Source organism: Oreochromis niloticus, linkage group LG20 (assembly GCF_001858045.2).
Source record: "Oreochromis niloticus isolate F11D_XX linkage group LG20, O_niloticus_UMD_NMBU, whole genome shotgun sequence".
Lineage (NCBI taxonomy): Eukaryota > Metazoa > Chordata > Actinopteri > Cichliformes > Cichlidae > Oreochromis > Oreochromis niloticus.
In genome coordinates this window covers 36,024,389-36,043,633 of record NC_031984.2, presented here as the reverse complement: position 1 = coordinate 36,043,633, position 19,245 = coordinate 36,024,389, and the positions used below count along the sequence as shown (strand labels likewise).

The 19,245-nt window shown below is 42.1% G+C and overlaps 1 protein-coding gene and 1 pseudogene across 1 annotated transcript in view; one reads left to right on the top strand and one right to left on the bottom strand.

Annotated features, from left to right (window-relative positions):
* Positions 1-7,132: 7,132 nt before the first annotated feature.
* LOC112843294 (polyadenylate-binding protein 1 pseudogene) lies at positions 7,133-11,210 on the top strand (annotated as a pseudogene).
* Positions 11,211-11,434: 224 nt separating this feature from the next.
* The window catches only part of LOC100709004 (uncharacterized), a 52,969-nt gene continuing 45,158 nt past the window's right edge, over positions 11,435-19,245 (bottom strand). The window contains exons 6-10 of the mRNA XM_025901751.1: positions 18,126-18,300; positions 15,586-15,684; positions 15,274-15,365; positions 14,782-14,922; positions 11,435-12,014 (exon numbers count right to left, since the gene is read on the bottom strand). Coding sequence (XP_025757536.1) covers positions 11,757-12,014; positions 14,782-14,922; positions 15,274-15,365; positions 15,586-15,684; positions 18,126-18,300 — 765 coding nt within the window. The 3' untranslated portion in view covers positions 11,435-11,756. The remainder of the gene's footprint in view (positions 12,015-14,781; positions 14,923-15,273; positions 15,366-15,585; positions 15,685-18,125; positions 18,301-19,245) is intronic.

Here is a 19,245-nt window from a genome sequence, read left to right as displayed (position 1 = left end):
CTGTTGCTACTATAATAAATACGGTTATAATAATTACAGTTTAAAAAGGTAGGAATGTTGGTGGCAATATAGTAAAAATAAAAATACGGTCTATAAATAAAGTGTAATGTCCATGAGTGTTGGCAGTGCATTTATCCTTCAATCAGGGTGGAGGTAGGGCATGTTTGACAGCCTGTGGGTAGAAGCTTCCATTGAGTCTGTTTGTCTTTGACCTGATGGACCTGCAGCGTTTATCAGAGGGAAGGGGGGAAAGTGAGTGTCCAGGGTGTGAGGGGTCCTTGATGATGATGATGCTGGCTTTCTGCTGAAGTCTGCCAGTATAAATGTCTCTGAGGGGGGTTAGTGAAGTGCAGATTGCCCGCTCTGCTGCCCTCACCACCTGCTGGAGTTTCCTCTTGTCCTCCGCAGTGCAGCAGTTGAACCAGAGTGTGCAGCAGTAAGTCAGAAGGCTCTCGATGGTGGAGCGGTAGAAGTTTACTAGCAGTCTCTGGGGTAATTGTGCCTGATGCAGCTTCCTGAGAAAGTACAGCCTTTGTTGTGCTTTCCCTACCTGGTGGGAAATGTTCGTGTACCAGGTAAGGTCGGCCGAGATGAAACTTAAAGCTTTCTACCTTTTCTACTTCCTCCCCATCAATGTAGAGGGTAGAATATCTCAGAGTAGGTTAATTAGATAAGTATAATTTCAGGTTTTGATTATTATTATTTGATTCTGCTTTTGCTCTTTGTGAAGCAGTAAAGATAAAAACTTGAGTATCAGAATCAGAATCAGGAAGGGTTTTATTGCCAAATGTTGAGCAGGTTTACAACATTAGGAAATTGCTGCGGTACTTAGTGCAAAACATACTGTCAGACAAAGTGCTAAGCAGATAGATATATACATGAGTGCAGGTGGTGATCAGTGCCAAACATGGAATGATGCAGTGAACACAGTGTAGGGTCATGTGTTAGTGGTGGGAACAGTCATGTGGTTATTGTTCATGAGTCCAACAGCAGAGGGGAGGAAACTGTTCTTATGGCGAGAGGTTCTGGTGCGAATGGACCGGAGCCTCCTGCCTGAGGGGAGCAGGTCAAACAGACTGTGTCCAGGGTGAGAAGGGTCAGCTGTGATCCGAGCTGCACGCCCCAGTGTCCTGGAGGTGTACAGGTCCTGCAGAGATGGGAGTCTGCAGCCAATCACCTTCTCAGCGGAGCGCACAACACGCTGCAGTCTCTGTTTGTCCCTGATAGTGGCTCCAGCGTACCACACGGTGATGGAGGAGGTGAGGATGGACTCGATGATTGCAGTGTAGAATTGCATCATCGTCTGTGTTGGCAGGTTGAATTTCTTCAGCTGCCTCAGGTGATGGTGGGCTCCCACTTCAGGTCCTGGGTAATGGTGGTACCCAGGAAGCGAAATGGGAGGAATGGGAGGAAGAGGGAGGGTAGACACCCAAAGGGCTTCTATCAGCTCCCCCATTGATTGTGAATGTTAGACAGAAAGTGTTTAAGCAAAAAAGTGCTTGTACTCAATACAAAAGTGCTTGTATTAAATGGTGTGAGTGGGTGAATGAGGCATGCTGTATAAAGCGCTTTGAATGAACTGGGATATTACTTGAGTGTATTAATGCAGCTGCAATCACAGCATTGTCCTCCGTTCAGAAATGGTCTTTCCCATTTTACATAAATGACGTTCCCTCTTCTTGTTCGTCTGTTTTCTGCCATTTGTTTAGGCTCAGGTTGTTTGCTTTCCCGAATGGTAGATCATGCATTTCTCCTGGCACTTAAAAGCATATGTTACTCTGTGCTAGGGGTCGGACACATTTTAACACTGGTTTAAGGTACACATCAACTTTTAATTGTCCCCTATTACTAATGAAAATCTCACTATTGAAGAAGTCTAGCTTGTCCCCCTTGGTAAACTTGATTTGTTTTATAACCAGGTTGATATGATCAGTGAATTGTGGCATGTCTTGAGATTTAATTTTGACCCAAAGTCTTTGCCATTGTTAAAAATCTGAATTCCTGTGGATTTGACTATTGTTCTACCTAACTTATTGCCATCTGTATTTTCTTTTCAATATATCCACATACCTTAACCGATGACTTGGTGGTGTTCCAGGCTAGGATAACAGAGCGCTCTTTTTCACTTCCTCTATATACAAATTGGTGTCAATAGGTAAAACTGGAGAACCCATAGCACATTCACGTTTCTGCCCTTTAGTACTGGCCCTTGTATGTGAAATATATGAAATAAAGACAGTTCCAAGAGCAGATGCACTTAAATTGGTGCTGATCCTGTTCCTGATCCTGCGGTGATCCTGTTGCTGATGTTGGGACTAGCCTGGAATTTCTTACAAACCTCTGGGGCTTTCAAACCCCAAAACATGCCAAAAACTGGTCCATGCTAAGGATAAGGTCCTTCGGTGCAAATAATGCTACTAAGTGTCAGGGGGATTGCCATGATTTATCATCTTTCTGGGATATTACCTGAGTCTTTGCTGTTGCTGGTATCAGAGGCTGTAAATCCAAAGCTGTTCTACATATCTGTATGCAGTAAAGGATAAAACATTAATGTGTGATACAAATTATGAGGCAGTTTTACAATATACAGTAATGGGGGTTTATAAGCCTTAAAGATGAAAATAAATTCTAAAATAAGCAAATATGTATCCACTAGTTAAATTTGAAGTCTAGTAATTTTTTTTTTATTTCCTCCACTAACTCTGAGAAAATGTACTGTTTAAGCAACACGGTTGAGTATTTATAAATACTCAACCGTGTTGCTTACTATAGTAAGTGAACTAAACAACTGAAGTTTTGCCATATTGGTAAATAATTGAGTTAAATTCCACCAACATCAACCTCTGATACAAAGTCAATTACAGTTACTTCAATTATAATGAGTAAAGCCCCAGAACACCTGCAGCAATGGTCATCTCACTCACTGTCAAAGCCTGGTCTCACAGTCACATGTTAAGCTGCAGGCAGCTGCTGCAGTACTCTCCTGAGCGATAGGTGTCGCCACTCAGACAGTATCTCCACATAAGCATCTCAGCGTCTTGCAAAATACAGTGCTGCTCGTTGACTTTGTTAGTTGTTCCCCGTACACGACTCAGGGGGACGATGCCGTTCAGTCTGTGGCACCGTGTGTGTGTGGAACCGTCACCACCACAACAACATTTAGTTGACTCTGTGGATTCTTTGAAAAAGCAGCTAAAACAAAAGTTTTTAACAGGCTTGCTGTTGAGAATGTTATATTGAATTATTATTTATTTAAAATTACATGTTTATTTTACTGTCTTTATTTAGTTAATTAATCATTTTTTGTAGCCTTTTGTGTACAGTGCTTTAGGACCACTTGTCTGTGAAAAGTGCTTAATAAATAAACTTTGCTAAACTTTTTCTACAGGAGCAGAAAAAGTCAAAACCAGAACAAAACAGAAAGCTGGTTTGTTGCAAAATGTTTTCCACAAACTGTGGAAAACCAGCTGTTCCAACACCTAAACTTCTGCACTGGAGTCTGTGTTGTATAATTAAAATGGTGACAAAAACCAACAGGATTATACGCTCGTGTTTTCATGCCAGCTGCGGTGGCCACGGCACAATGCGCCATGTTACAGAAATTGAGCGGTGCATGAAGTTGCACAACACATGATGTCTAAATCAGCGCTTATGTCTGTCTACATCCGGTAGACAGACATAAGCCAGCCTCAAGGGGCCACTGAAGGAACCACTTGTCCATATTGGACACATGTTTCCTCCCCAGCTTTGCTCCTTGGGTTTGACAAGCATAAAACAAGCTGAAACTCAATATGAACGTTCATAGCTGAAGACTCAACTGATAATGAATCTAAAGTGTTTCCTATCACTAACACTTTTCACATTTCACTGTTCCTGCATGTCCATGATGACTTCTGGGGCTAAAATGTGGGAAATTTCCAAAACAAATTCAGCAACCTCCAAATGTACAATTTTAACAAAAAGCATATAAAGTATAAAATACAGAGCTACACAGTACCAGCTGTACTGTGTAGTATTGTGGCATCACAGCAGAAGGTTCTGTTAGGACACCGCGGTTGTTGACTCAGTGTTTTATGTTTTTGGTTCTTTGTTTCCTCTGTGTGACTTGTTTTCTGGTTGAGTTATTTCTATTTGTAGTTTAGGTTGTCTGGTTAGTTGTTAGGTCCCTTTTCATGCCCTGCTCTCGTCTCTGTCTCCTCCCCTGTTAGGTCACTCTTGTCTTCATGTTGATCTGTCTCTTTCCTTTCTCATGTCTCTGTGAGTCTGTCTGTGCTCTCTCGTCCTCTAATCCCTCGCTCTCTCCTTCATTTGTTCCCTGGGTTTTCTCTGTCTGTGTCACCGTGCGTGTCTCATACTTCCTGTTTTAGTTTGACAGTCTCTTGTCCTGTGTGTACTATGTTCAGCTGTGCTTACCTTGCCTGGTCAGTTGATTGTGTTCAGCCATGTTCCCCAGGTCTCTGCCCTGATCCCTCATGTGTTTATTATCTCCGTCTGTCTAGTGTCGTGACCTCCCGCATTCCTGGCTCTGTGTTCTGCCTGTTTGCTTGGTTCCTAGTTTCTTCCAGTTTGCTTTCGTGTATTTCATAATCCAGCAATAAAGCTGCATTTTGGGTTAGTCCAGTCTCTCAGAGTCTGTATTTTGGGTCCTCAATCCTACCTGCTTCACACCGCCACTTGACAGGTTCAAATCCACTAGGTGGGGCCTTTCTGTGTAGGTTGTGTTTTCCCTATGTCTGCCTGTGTCAATCCAGTGGAACCAGCTCACCTATGAGTGTTACCCAGTAGGCAAAGCAGAGCTTAGATGGGGGAGGGAATTTGCCCAGTCCTAACTGCTTCTGGCCTCTGAATGTCTACCCTGCCTCCTCTGATGAAAAACCAGGGACCCTGAGTAGATTTACAGGCTCAGCATCCAGAAGTGACTCGTTAACAGTAGCTTACCTCTAGATCAGAGTTTAGTTTAGTGTCTTAAAAAGTTAAGCCCCAGGGTCTGTCACTTTTAGAAAGCTGGAGCTCATAAGAGCTATTTCTACCACTGTGGATTAATACTCGGACTTTTACCTTTACTGTTTCACAAAGGATTAAAAAAAGAAATGGCTTCAAAAAGAGACTCATTGAATGCAGGACATTTTATTGACACACGTTAGCAGGAGCAAATCAAAAGCATAATCAAATAATCAAGCAAATCATTTGAATTATACTAATCTAACCAACCTACTCTGAGCTAATGCTGACTTTATTTTGATCTTTAAGAGCAGAGAGGTTGGAGAAGAGAGATGGGCACAACATGGCCACAATGCATCTATCTCTGTGTGGATATAATTCAAGAGGAGAGGAGCCAAGTTCTTGTTTCCGATCAGAAACAATGGAAATCCCAATCCTATTGAATTTATAATCCAACATGGCAAAACTGAGCAGAGAAAAAGTCAAAAATCATAAATCCAATTAGTGGGCCCACAGTGTTGGCATCGGTTGCTCCTGTGGCGTTACTTGCTATAATTGCTAATTCACATCCCCCGTCTCTGCTCTCGGGATTGACTTACAATCACCTCATATCCAGTCACACCTCATCATCATTTCAACATATATGATTTAAAACAAAGTGTAAATCTCAAACTTCAAAATCTTCACATTTTCTTCTTTTCTATGTTGTACTTTAACATCACTCGTCAATAATTCAATCAGATACGAACACGTAGTGATGTATGAATATACGTTACTTCATGTTTCATTCAGTTTATTTACTTCAGTTAGAGTTTTCATTAGCTCATTCTCACATCCACTTCAGCATAAACCCTTTTTAACTCAAATACAGAGGAATACTTTTTCTCACTTTTTTCTTCAAAACTCTGACAAACTGTGTTTGTCAATTACAATATAATCAATACAATTTCTTTTAATTAAATCAAGCATTTCAAAGTCAGACATTCTTAGCTCCTTAGTGTCGTCACACACAGCCTCCAAGGCCATCTCCACAGACTCTCAGTGAGGCCTGTCTTTAAATCATTACTATAGTTTCTTATTCATTAAACTGTTTAACCTTATACCTGATTATATTCCAGTATTAAGCAATTAAACGTGATTAACTATCAGCAAAATCACATTATTAGAATTATGATTCTGTGTTCAACAATTACAAGACACATTAGCATTACTCTTATTCAAAATCATGTATAATGATGGGTTGGGACACATTTAGGATCTTTTCCACATTCCTACAGTCACACACAGACACTAATCTGTGAAGCTGGATCCTGTCCACACACACAAAATCCAGAGAATAATTTTCATTACTCAAACTGCACTCATTCAACATATGAATCAGAATTATATTCTTTATCTTTCGTTAAGAATAAAGATGATTTACTATTAGCAAAAGCACTCTACATCATTTTAAACACTAAAGGCTGGATGTTCATCCTCTCTCAGGTGTGATGGGAGGTAAGCCGGGGGGACTTCAGTCTCTCTCTTTCCCACCTGTTGACTGTGGGTTCCCTTCAGGTACTCTGGCTTTCTCCCAGTGATATGCAGTTAGTAAGGTTAGGTTAACTAAATTGGCCATAGGTGTGAATGGGAGTGTAAATGGTTGACCATCTCTGCATCTTAGCCCAGTGACAGAATGGCAACCTGTCCAGGGTACACCCTGCCTCTCACCCAGTGGCAGCTAGGATAGGCTCCAGCACCCTTTTGACCCTGAACTGGATAAAATAGATGGATGTCTGGAGAGCAGGATATGAGCATTTAAACATGCTTTTGCTGCAATCAAAGTAGTGGAGAGCGTACCACCAGGATGATACATATTGGCTGCTAAAGAGAATTCAGTCACTCAGCATTACGGCAGTACTGTGCAAAAGTTTTGAGCCACCTCATTCTTCATATTTTGCATCTAATAATCCAGACTTTCATTCTTTTAAAAAATAACAACAACTACAACAACAAACAATTATATTCAGTTCTCCAGTCTTTCTGAAGTTCTTCAAAGTTTTTCTTTGGATATTAGCCACTTTTATTTGTTAAGCCACTGTGGCGGGGTGTGATTATTGTGCTATCTACTGTACAATATAAAGCGCCTTGAGGCGACTTTTGTTTTGATTTGGCGCTATATAAATAAAATTGAATTGAATTGAATTGATTTGTGGCTCGGTTGCAGGGGAGGGGTGGAGCAGTGGGTTCAGGGTGTGGTGTCAGGGGAGGCCGGCCCACACAGCTGCTGTCCATCACATGGTCATGCTTCCCTATTTCAGTAGGATGCCAGGACCTGACAGCAGAGTGTGTTGCATTAACAAGGCAGCTGGAAAGCTGCACAAGTATTTAAATAGTTATAAATACAGGAATTCACCTGTCTGTAACACTGTGTGCTCGGGTGCTTTCTAACACAGCAAATAACCAATGAAGCAATAAAAAAAGTACCTACGTCAAGGGATGAGCTACCATTGAGTCTACTGACAACAGAACACTTAGCAAAAAAGAAAAAAAAATATTTATATATATTTTTATATTTATACATATATTGATTATAATTCTCCTCATTTTGAACCATAACTAGTGCTAAGGTGATGATGGAGCGAGGCCGCAGCAAAGGCTTTGGCTTTGTGCGCTTCTCTTCTTCGGAGAAAGACACTAAAGCTGTAACAGAGATGAATGGGCATATTATGGCTACAAATCCACTGTATGTGGCCCTTGCCCAGCGGAAAGAGGAGCATCAGGCTCATCTAACCAACCAGTACATGCAGAGGATGGCCACTATCCGAGCTGTGCCCAATCCTGTCCTTAACCCATACCAGCCTGTTCCACCCTCAGGATTTTCATGGCAGCTATCCCACAGGCTCAGAACCGTGCTGCGTTCTCTGCCAAACAGCTGGCCCAGCTGGAAGTTCTGGAAGTGCGCCCTCAGCACTTCCAGAACATGCCGAATGCTATGCGTCAGTCAGCACCCAGGCCTCAGGCCTTAAACACCATCTGTACAACCACCACCACCACCAACACCCAGGTCCCATACTGATGGCTGCTCAGCGTATGCCCACACAGGCACCCTGCAAGTGTTTCAGCCGCCGCAGCCCCAGTGCGTGCCATGCCCCAGTACAAATATGCTACCGGTCTCTGTTACTAGCAGCTGTCAGGAAGCCATTCTTAAGGAACGGAAACAAGGGGAAAAGGCTGAGGTATGCTAAATTAAACAACAGGACTGAAAATCAGTGGCATTAGTTGTTATGGAGTGATGAAAATTTTGACTTAAACTGTCATCAATTGTGACACAAAGGACCCCACATGTACACATTGCTGCAGTGTTAGTGATGTTTTTGCAGCTGTCTAGCCTCTGCTGAAGACTGATTAGCCGATCAAATTCATACTAGAAGGCAATTTTTTTCCTTAGACTCTGGAGACAACGGAATCTGCCTGTAGCCATTGGTTAAATCCAGTGTCGTGAAAAAACGAGCAGTGCCCAACTGGTCCAGGAGCTCATCGACCCGGGGCATGGGATAACTGTGACACTTTATTCATGGTAGTCAACACAGAACCGTATAGACCCATCTTGGGGCTACACTATACACTCTGTGACTCTTCTATTTTTCTCATTTTCAGTCTTTCAGCCATTTCCTTCTGAACTATTTTTGTCTCATGCTCAGGTAACCTGTAGGGCCGTGAACTCATCGTCATGCCAGGTCCCATGTTAAAAAGGTGCTCTAATGACATACGACTGGGCAACATACAACATTGTGTGGCTCGTCCTTTGTCCGACAGTACCATCTCATAGTCAGTGTCACCCATTCGTTGTGTCACTACGAAGGGTTCTTGCCACTTGGAAAGTACCTTTGAGCTCAAAGCAGGAAGCAGTATTGCCTGATCCTAGACCCTCTGTTGTACATGTGTTGCAAATTCTCTTGTAATAACAATGTGTGTGGTTTTGCTCTCAGGTCCAGAACCTATTGAATTTTGTTCTTAGCTGGGCTTGGGCCTTCCTCCTAGTTTTTTAATTAGGGTCAACATGCCCTGTGTCTTCCTGCCAAACAGTCAAGGGGCACCAACCGGAATGCAAACAACCGAGGGTCTAACTAGCAATCCCAATTGTGCTCATCCTCCTAAATGAACTTCTGAATCATGGACTTTGAAGTCTTATTCAGCTGCTCGACCAGCCTGTCAGTCTGAGGGTGGCAGATGCTGATGCAAACATCTCTAATGCCCAGTAATTCATACAGTTCTTTTAGTGTGGGAGGCATGAATGCACTGGGATCTTTTCTGGGATGCCGACTTGGGAAATGACATGAAAGAGCCCCTGCGCCACACTCTTTGCAGGAATGGAGTGCAGGGGCACTGCTTCAGGATATCGCATTACATAGTTCACTAGAACTAATATAAAGCAATATCCCCAATTTAAAGAAAAAAGACTAAATGTGTGTGGCATGGTGTGGTCTGTGGCTCAGCTGCAGGAGAGGGATGGGGCTGTGGGTTTAGGGGCAGTGCCAGGGGAGTGTTTCTAAATGTCGGCGCTTCAGAAAATCAACACAGTGTCATCCACAGAGAAAGCTAAAAATAACTATACTAACATAAACCTAACAAGAATACAAATGTAAATAAGCAAAAACTAAAAACGAGGGGTCACGATATAAAGGAGTATAAAACTCTAAAACAAACAAACAAACAGAACATCAAATAACAAGACTTCAGTAACAAATACCCCTCAAAACTGGACCAAAGCCAAGGACCATATCAAGTTTGGACTTTCAAGCTTGTTAGATTTGCACAGACTCTTTGTATGTGTTATATACTATATTTCCACGTCTGTTTGCACGTCGCTGCACCTATTCCCAATTTTCAAAACATAAAGAGATAAAGGGTGGCTCAAAACCTTTGCACAGTACTGTAAACTGACATTAATTCTATCTAAGGCCTACCACATTAATGTAGCATCCATTGTTTTTAATAAGCTGTACAAACAGTAATGGTCTGGAATGTATTAGACAAAGTTGTTCACAGAACACAAGGACATAAACCTACAAACACTGAGGCCCACACAACACAAGGAATATCTAAAAGGTTCTTCTTCTTCATATGAAGTCAAATAAAACCTAAGAAGTAGAAACCTTCACTGATCACATCAACTCAGTGGATACAAACAAAGTTTAGGGAGGAGGATACCAAGGATAACAGGTTACCATTCCTGGACAGTGTTGTGCTCATTGAAGAGGGTGAAAGCCTCCACACTGAAGTTTACCAGAAACCCACACACAAGACAAGCATCTACTCTTTAACTCCCACCACCCAGTGGAACAAAAGTCCAATGGCAGGACATTTCTCTTGTCGAAGATCAGGCTGGCTGTTCCACCTGATCACGCCCCTCCAGATCTAGCTGTCATTGTCTACATGACTGTTGAAGTCTGTCAATACGAAGTGTGGCATCATCCAGAACCCCACCCAGCAACTCCAAGAGATTTGAGTACTCTGAACTGTTATTCAGCACAGGAAACAAACCTTTTGTCTACTGGGAGAAAGCAAGAAAACCCACTCCTGCCCACTGCCTCTAAGAGACACTCAAGATTGGAACAGAGTCCAGTCCATTGCCAGGAGACTGGTTCTGGGGCCATTTTCAATATCACTATTCAAGCCTAAATACTTTGAGCCAATGACTTTGGAAAGAAATTTGACTCAAAAGGATTAAAAATGTGTATGGTATGTTAATAAAGATTTACAAAAATGTTCAATCAACACAAAAATATAAAGCAATTAGACCACATGTAAACTATTTTACAAATGCATGCACCCAAACATGAATAACTACTGATCATTTACACATAATTTATGAAGTTCAGCCTCACAAATCCAAAGATTTTCACTTTCAAAAAGTTTTCCGTGCATCTAGATGTCTAAACTACATGTAACATCCTTCTCACTTATAACCTTAAATACGAGTGCACAAATAGCACAGATCACATGCCCACGTGGGGACGAATTTCATGCTGCCAGCTTCACACAGACTCACAAATGTAAGCTGTGTTTAAGATCTTGCTGTCATCTGGCCTTCTTCTAAACAGAACTCTACTGGAAAACATATATTTACCAATTACAGACACTACACAGTAGCCTGTGAAGGTTGACATAAATAGTTTAAATAAGCTGATGCTGTGGATGATACAGTATGCATTTATAACCCTTTTGATCGTGGGTCAAGAGTTGGGAGTTCGCCTTGTAATCGGAAGGTTGCCGGTTCGAGCCCCGGCTCGGACAGTCTTGGTCGTTGTGTCCTTGGGCAAGACACTTCACCCGTTGCCTACTGGTGGCGGTCAGAGGGCCCGGTGGCACCAGTGTCCGGCAGCCTCGCCTCTGTCAGTGCGCCCCAGGGTGGCTGTAGCTACAATGTAGCTTGCCATCACCAGTGTGTGAATGTGTGTGTGAATGGGTGAATGACTGGATGTGTAAAGCGCTTTGGGGTCCTTAGGGACTAGTAAAGCGCTATATAAATACAGGCCATTTTTGAGTCAAAGTTCTCTCCATAGATAACCACCTTTGTGTGTCTGCTCGGCCTGATTGACACTGTTGGGGTGTGTCTGATGACAGAATGCTAACAGTATGTCGAACTTTCTTTGTAATACTTGGAACGAGTGAGTCTTTCCAACTCAAAAGTTCAGGAAGGAAATTAATATGAGTTGAAACTTTTTATGTCAGGTGACAATGAACTATGTCATTTAGCTGTTATAGCACTACCTGCAACAAACTAATTTCTCACATTTTCTTAGGTTTATTTATGCTGGCAGAGTTATTGGTTACACATGTTGGTTGGAGACAGGAACCAGATCAGGTTTGAGTCCACTGCTATGCTGGCTGGGTTGAGGACTTTTATCTCCTCCCTGCAGTCCTCCGATCATGGAGCCAAGGGTACTGCAGCTGCTGCTGTAGGTCTCCATCTGAGCTGCCATTCTTTTGCCAGGTTTGTCTTGTGGTGGCTGTGGCGAAGTTTGGTTCATGAGAAGAGAAACCGGAGTGGTAGCCTTCTCGGTCAGACTCTGCACTGTTACTGATGACTGGCATAAGTACATATGTAAGGCACATTCATATTAGAAAAGATACATTGCTTTTTACACAACTCCATATGATTGTTATTCATCATAGTCAGTTTTAGTTTAGTTGTTTTTATTAACATAATATTGGAAGAGGGTTACAAGAATACCATATGACCAATCATATAACTGTCCCACTCTCATATCTTATGTTCCCATTAGTCCCAGTATATACTAAACATTAGCACTGTTTTCTGTAATCTGCCTGTAACGCTCTTTTTCCACATTAAAACCACCCGAATTATGAATAACAAGGTTGGGAAATTTTCTTATCAATTTATATTGCGTACAAATGTGAACAACAAAAAATAACATTAAAAGTATGTTTGTGATGGTGCTGTGGGGATATATTAATTCACTGCACCAGACTGCTACTGGCAGCAATACTGACTATGAGGTGAATTGTGTACTTGGTATTAGATGATAGAGCCACACTAACTGTGTCATATAAGTGTCATTAAATAAAATTATGTTAAGTGTTTTTGCTCTTATAAATGTATTCAGTTCAATGCCTTTTTGAAGCTTTTTAGCTATTCAATTAAATTAAATTAAAATGTACTGATGCAGCACCAAATCACAACAACAGTTGACTTAAGGCGCTTCATATTGTAAGGTAAAGACCCTACAATAATACAGAGAAAACAGAGAAAACGCCAACAATCATGATCCCCTATGAGCAAGCGCTTTGGTGACAGTGGGAAGGAAAAACTCCCTTTTTAACTGGAAGAAACCTCCAGCAGAACCAGGCTCAGGGAGGGGCGGGGCCATCTGTGCCGTGATTGGTTGGGTGTGAGGGGAGGGAGATGAATTGGTGAATATGGAGAGCCAGAGACGAATAACAATTAAGAGATGGGGAGATGAAGAAAGGGGCACAATGAGTGAAAAAGCGTGAGCAAAAAAGAAACAGTCAGTGTATCGAGCTAAGGGAGGATTCAGGGTCACCTGATTCAGCCCTGGCTATATGCTCTATCAACAAGGAAAGTTTGAAGCCTAATCTTAAATGTACAGAGGGTGTCTGTCTCCCAAATCCTAACTGGGAGCTGGTTCTACAGAAAAGGGCCTGAAAGCTGAAAGCTCTGCCTCCCTTTCTACTTTTAATTACCCTGGGAACCACAAATAAGCCTCCAGTCTGAGAGTGAAGTGTTCTATTGGTGTGATACAATAGTATGAGGTCTTTAAGATAAGATTCTATTGTGATGTTAAACAATGGGTTCAGGGGGCAGGCCCAGGGGAGGCCGTCATCACACTGGGCAGTAATTGTGTAATTTCTGCCTCTCCTATTCCAGGACCTGAAGAGGAGAGCTAAGCAGTGAGCAGGAAGTAGCACCAGAGATGGGTTGGAACTGCCGGCCTGCATGTGCTAAAGTGTTTGTGTGCAAAACAGTAATAAAAGAAACCGTACTTCACCATGACCCTCTGGCTGTGTGTGAAGTCCTTAGTGCTCCAGTGGTGCCCAAACCCAAATCTGCGTGATGACGGATATGTGACCTGCACAACTGGTGGAGGCCCTAGCACAAATGGTGGTGGAGCTTGCTATTATGGACTAGGAGCAGCCAGTGGCCACCTGTAAAAATAACCTGTAGAACCAGTCTGAGAGCCAGACAAAGTTAACTCCCACAAAAGAGGAGACCCAGTTGGTGAATATGGTGGTCCTGGAACAATTCATGGAGGAGCTCTCAGTGGGAATGGCAGAGTGGGTCTGCTGCCACCGGCCCTTGGATCTGGTGGTGACCCTGGCCAAGGATCACCTGGCAGCACGGCCAGGGTCTCAGCCCTGAGGAGGAGGTTCCACAGGTCCTGGTGACTATGGATACGGAACCCCGCAAACTGGTTGCCGCATGAGCTCTGGGGCATGTTTTGTTTCTTTGTGCTACCAAATAAAGTTGTGAGAAAAGTTATCCTTGCTTCCCATACTTGTATCCACATCTGAGTTCATGTCCATGTACTGGCCTCCGGGCGCTGTAACATGTGGGGTTAAAAAACTATCAATCTACCAGTGTATCTGCAATAGACTGGTGATCTGTCCAGGGTGTACCCCTCTTCTTGATCTATAATAGCTGGGATAGGCTCCAGCCTAACTGTGAAGCTGAACTGGATAAGAAGAAGATGGATGGTTGGATGGATGGAGGACACTGACAGACACTGGAAGATGTGTTGCACTGGAATAGGAAAGAGCATAGAAAAAAAGTGCTTATGCAAATGGGTGTGAATGGGTGAATGAGGCAAGTTGTGTAAAGCACTCTGAGTGCTCAGAGTACAAAAAAAACGGTATATTAATGGTATATTTACCATAAGTCAATGAGAAAATAATGCTAACATCTGGAACAAGATTGTAACATGCTTTGAGAACCAGTTTTCATTAGCTTGGTGCTTACACTATGGGTTAATTGCTGTAATACCCACGTGAGACAATTGCAGTAAAAACATATACATACAGAACACAAACATAAAAATATCAAAACAAAATTGTAATAAATTGATGAACATGTAAATTTATAGACACCTAAAGTTGGTCAGGGAAGATGTAACACAGAAATATAAGGAAAATAAGGAAATGGGAACAAATTAGTATAAACCTGTTTTTATACAACAAATGAATGACTACAGTGCTATTCACAGCAGAACAAACATTTAAGGCTCAATGTTAAACTATGTAGGACAAAAGCTGGAGGACATGCACGAATGCTTCACTAATGGAACATATTCAGAATATTAAAGCACTTTAACTCACATTGCTCACAGATACCTGGCTCCCTGCTAACATCTTCTTCTTTCTGGCCATGTTGGGATTCCAGTGGCAAACCAGGCTGTCATTCTGCACGCTGTAGTTCTTGTGGCCAATCAGCCAGTATGTATACATTTTGCCCTTACCCTGGCAGGAGAAGACTGCACGTGAAAAAGGAGCGATGACAAGGCACTGTTCACCAAAAACACCAAAATTAAAACTAAGCACTGCATATTTTTGTGTATATGTGGAAATTTTAAGAAATCTCTCAAAGTAGACTTGTGTTGAACATGAAGTAAGAAGATGTTTTATAAAAACTTGGGCTGAAGACTCTTTAACAAACATAAAATTTCCACCAAGTTCCACTTTTTTGTCTTTTAATTTAAATTTGGAAGGTTCTTAAAATACATAAAATAATATTAATGATACCATCTCAATCAGACTAACCCACAGTTATACAGGAGTTTAATTTTATGGCATGGTTGGAAATTCTTTTACCTTAATCTCAATCTCCCCACGAAGCTGCAGTTCATAAGCATTGTCTTTGATCAGAGCCAGGTATGTTTCTGAACTGATGTGGATTTTCTGAGCTGGCATAAAGAAAAATTAAAATAAACAGAAAATAAAATCATGTAAAGATTTAAGATTTTCCAGATTTGTATTTGTATATTTGTGCAAGAAAGAGCCAAGAAAGCTGTTTTTGGTACCAATTTCTAATACAACACATACAGTCTATTTAGTTTCAATTCATTTCCACTATATTGTGCTATACTGTGTGTGTTCTTGTATATTGGGACTAGATTCACATACGCAGGCTGGTTGATTCCATTCTAGAGGCTGTGTTGACGGTATCTCCAAATAGACAGTATCTTGGCATCTTGTAGCCCACTATTCCTGCCACACATGGACCTGTGTAGCAGGAGAAAAAGAAGCAACACTTCACAATCTTCTAAAAAAAACCTTTAGCGATAAACATTCAGAACATTCATCAAAGAAAGAAGACTGGAAAAAAAAGCAACGACATATCAACTGTAATTTTTGTAAAATATGTGGTGGCGGGGTGTGGTTTGTGGCTAAGCTGGGAGGGGTGGTGCCAGGATGCTAGCCATCACCTAATTGTGCCTTTCCTATTTTACACAATAGGACACTTGGAGTGAGGGGCTTGTGGAGACAGGAGAAAAGCTGCAAGCAGCAGTCAGAGTGACATTAAAGTGGCTAAAAGCAAGCATGAGAGATATGCCTGAGCGACGGCACACACTAACCAATCTATGGCTACATGCACTGCCCTGACTCACGGGAACTCGTGCAAACGCCAGGACGCTTCTGCCGGGTGGATCTTCTAGGCGGATGGTGTGTGTTCTGTGGATGGTACTTGTATAAAGTACTTGTATTACTCTTTTCATCCAAATCTGCCAAGTGGCAAGGACCTTTTGTGGTCATGCAGTGAGAGAGTGATGTTGACTATAAAGTGGTGCATTCAGACAGGGGTGGTCCACCCCTTAAAGCATGGAGGGAGACAGAACCTGTATCTTTGTGGACCCTGGGGAAAGACCGTTGCGATAACCATGTCACGCTGGTTCAGACAACAGCGTTCTCCAGAGGTATTCTCTCCCTTGCCCATTCACACCACACTCAACACTTTGAAACTCACCCAGGTGTAACAGTGTGTTCATGGTCCTACAGATTATCTGTAAATAAAAGACAAGTAGTTCAGAAGGAACTGGCTGTAATGCTGGAGATGAGTGTAATAGGAGAGCTGCACAAAGACGGCTCTATATGCTCGTGCGCTGACTAAAACAAAGTGAATGAGGTGTCATTGCTTATCCCATGCCGCAGGTTTTTCACCACACTCGCTTCTGGCAGATTCACAATGTGTATATAGGCTTAGATGGCTTGGTGCATGTTAGGCGCATGGCTGCCAGCCATCACCTTATTGTGCCTTCCCTATTTTACACAGTAGGACGCTGGAACCAAGGGCCATGCACAAGAAGCAGTCAGAGCAACATTCAAGTGGCTGAAAGCAAGCATGAGAGCTGCGGCTCACACAGCTGTGTGTGTGCCAAGCAGTGAAAAAATGAAGACTGTCTGAACTGCCATACCTCATGTTAGACTCGGTGTTTTGCGTTTGTCAGTAGCCTCTTGTGTTGCAAAATAAAACTAGAAACTGAAATACAAATTCTAATCAAAAGCGTCTGTTGCTTTATCCATAAAAGTTAAAAACTGTACCTTTTTCAAATTTTTACAATCTTCCCTTCATGGTTGTCTCTTTGTGCACATCTGGACTGCTCCCAGCACTCCATATAGGCTCCTTATAAGTCCTGTTCAAGAATGTATACATGAACAACAAACTTAAACAGAGCCCAAAAATCTGTTTCTGTGTCAAAACAGAACCAATAGCAAACTGTGTCTTCAACTGAAACCCTGTTAGTTTACCCTGTGAGTGACTGCCTTGCAAAAATCTTGGCAGCACAGATGCCCCCCCCCCCCCCCCCCCCCCAAAAAAAAACAAACAAACTTCAGGCTCATCCATTGTCACAAGTTGCAAGAATGTGAGAATCTATTAACATGTCGAAAGGAGAACAGATACGCCAACAAAATCTTTGCTCCCCACCGTCATTGCAATTTCAAAATTCTTCCAAAATAAATTTAAGTTGAAAGGGCTCTGTTATGACCGCATGATCAGGAGCTCCACCATGGACTGCAGATGCACGAGTGCACGGAAACACTGTGGGAGTTTCACAGAGTGCAAATGAAGTTTCTAAAAACAGCAACCACTCTCAACGTGATGCACTACTGCACAAGGAGACAACCTTCAAGAGGAGATTTGGCAAATGTAAATCAGATGTTCCTCAGACCCTTATATACTCACATATGTGGAAAGTACAAGATTGAATTAATGCTGGATAATGCTTAAGGAACTGTAAAGACTGTGTAAATGCTCAAACAATGTGGACAACTTGAAATTGTTTGAAGAGTAAGTATACTGTATGCAAACTAAAAAGCACTCAAACACCTGGATATAGGCTCTGCAAGAGCTACTAAGTGTTATTGAGTTTACCTGATGTCTATCATCTCCAATAAATGTTGCGGCTTTGTTCTGATGGTACACAATTAAAGCTCCGTGAGGATGCCAACATTTTTAATGTTTAAGATTTTCAACAGAATCCTCCTCTGAGGATTGTGAATATCCAGGAATTGTAATCTGATATGGTTGCTTTACTAGATGGTACTTACCACAAAGCACCTGACCAAGGTCACTGTAGTGATTCACATTTTTATCAATCCCCACAGAGATGATAATTTTCTATAACATAGAAAACATCTGCTGTGTCTTAGTAAATTCCTCTGACCTGTGTGGATGCCAGCTCTGAGCTGAAGCCTCTCATTGGGCATGTGAGGAATGGAGACCTGTCTGACGGCTGCTACCAGATCCAGAGCCATCTTGGCAATTTCATCCACATGTCTGTCTCCGTTCCTTTCAGGTAGGCCGCTCACCACCATGTATGCATCTCCAATAGTCTCCACCTGGATTGACAGATTTTTACAAATTTGCATAAAATATACATCCCAATCATGTCTAGGAAAATGCCGGGATCGGTGTGGGATCGACTCGTCTGATTTACATATTTTGCAATGTCTTTTGCAACAATTTTGCAACTTTTTTCCACTCGATAAAAGTTGATTTGAGGGTTCCTGGTGGTTAGAGACAAATGCAATCGCATGGCAGGATGCTGTAAACGGACCAAACTTCAGTCAGGAGAACAACTGAGATAATCCATCCACAATACCAGGTTAGTCATTAATATACTGCAACAACATGGGAATAGAGCAGCTGTGATAGAATACAGCATTAATGAATCAATGGTACAGAAGTGGAGGAAGCAAGAAGAATGAGTTGAGTAAAGTTTGACTGATCTGACTTATCTGTTTCGTTTAATGCGCCTTATAATCCGGTGGAGAGAGAGGTGGTCAGATTGTCCCAGGTGGGGTAGGGGTGTTGCTTTGTAGGTTTGATGTTACTGTACACACGGTGCAGTATCCTGTGCCCCTGGTAGGACACTTAATGTTATGGTGGAATTTCGGGTTTACAGATTTCAAACATAGGTGATTAAAATCCCCAGCAATGATAGGGAAGCCCTCAAGCTGCTCTCTTGGCTGTTTACTGATGATAAGTTCTAGGTTCTAGGATTTTTAAAGCTCTTGTAATATGCTTGCTTCCCCGCCCCCTTTTGTGAGTGTGGACGCTTCCTCTCTTTGCTCTTCATATGCTTTGCTTCTTTTATTGATTTTTATGCTGATTTTTTCCCTTTTTTCTGTATGAGCTTACCTGCGAGAGCTTCTGGACACTTATAGATCATTAGGACTAAAGTGTTCTTAACAGAAACAGCAACATTTTTAGTTACCTTATCCTCAGCGCTCCGTGTGTCTGTGGCCTAGACACAGCTGAAGCCTGATTACAGCGTCTGGGCA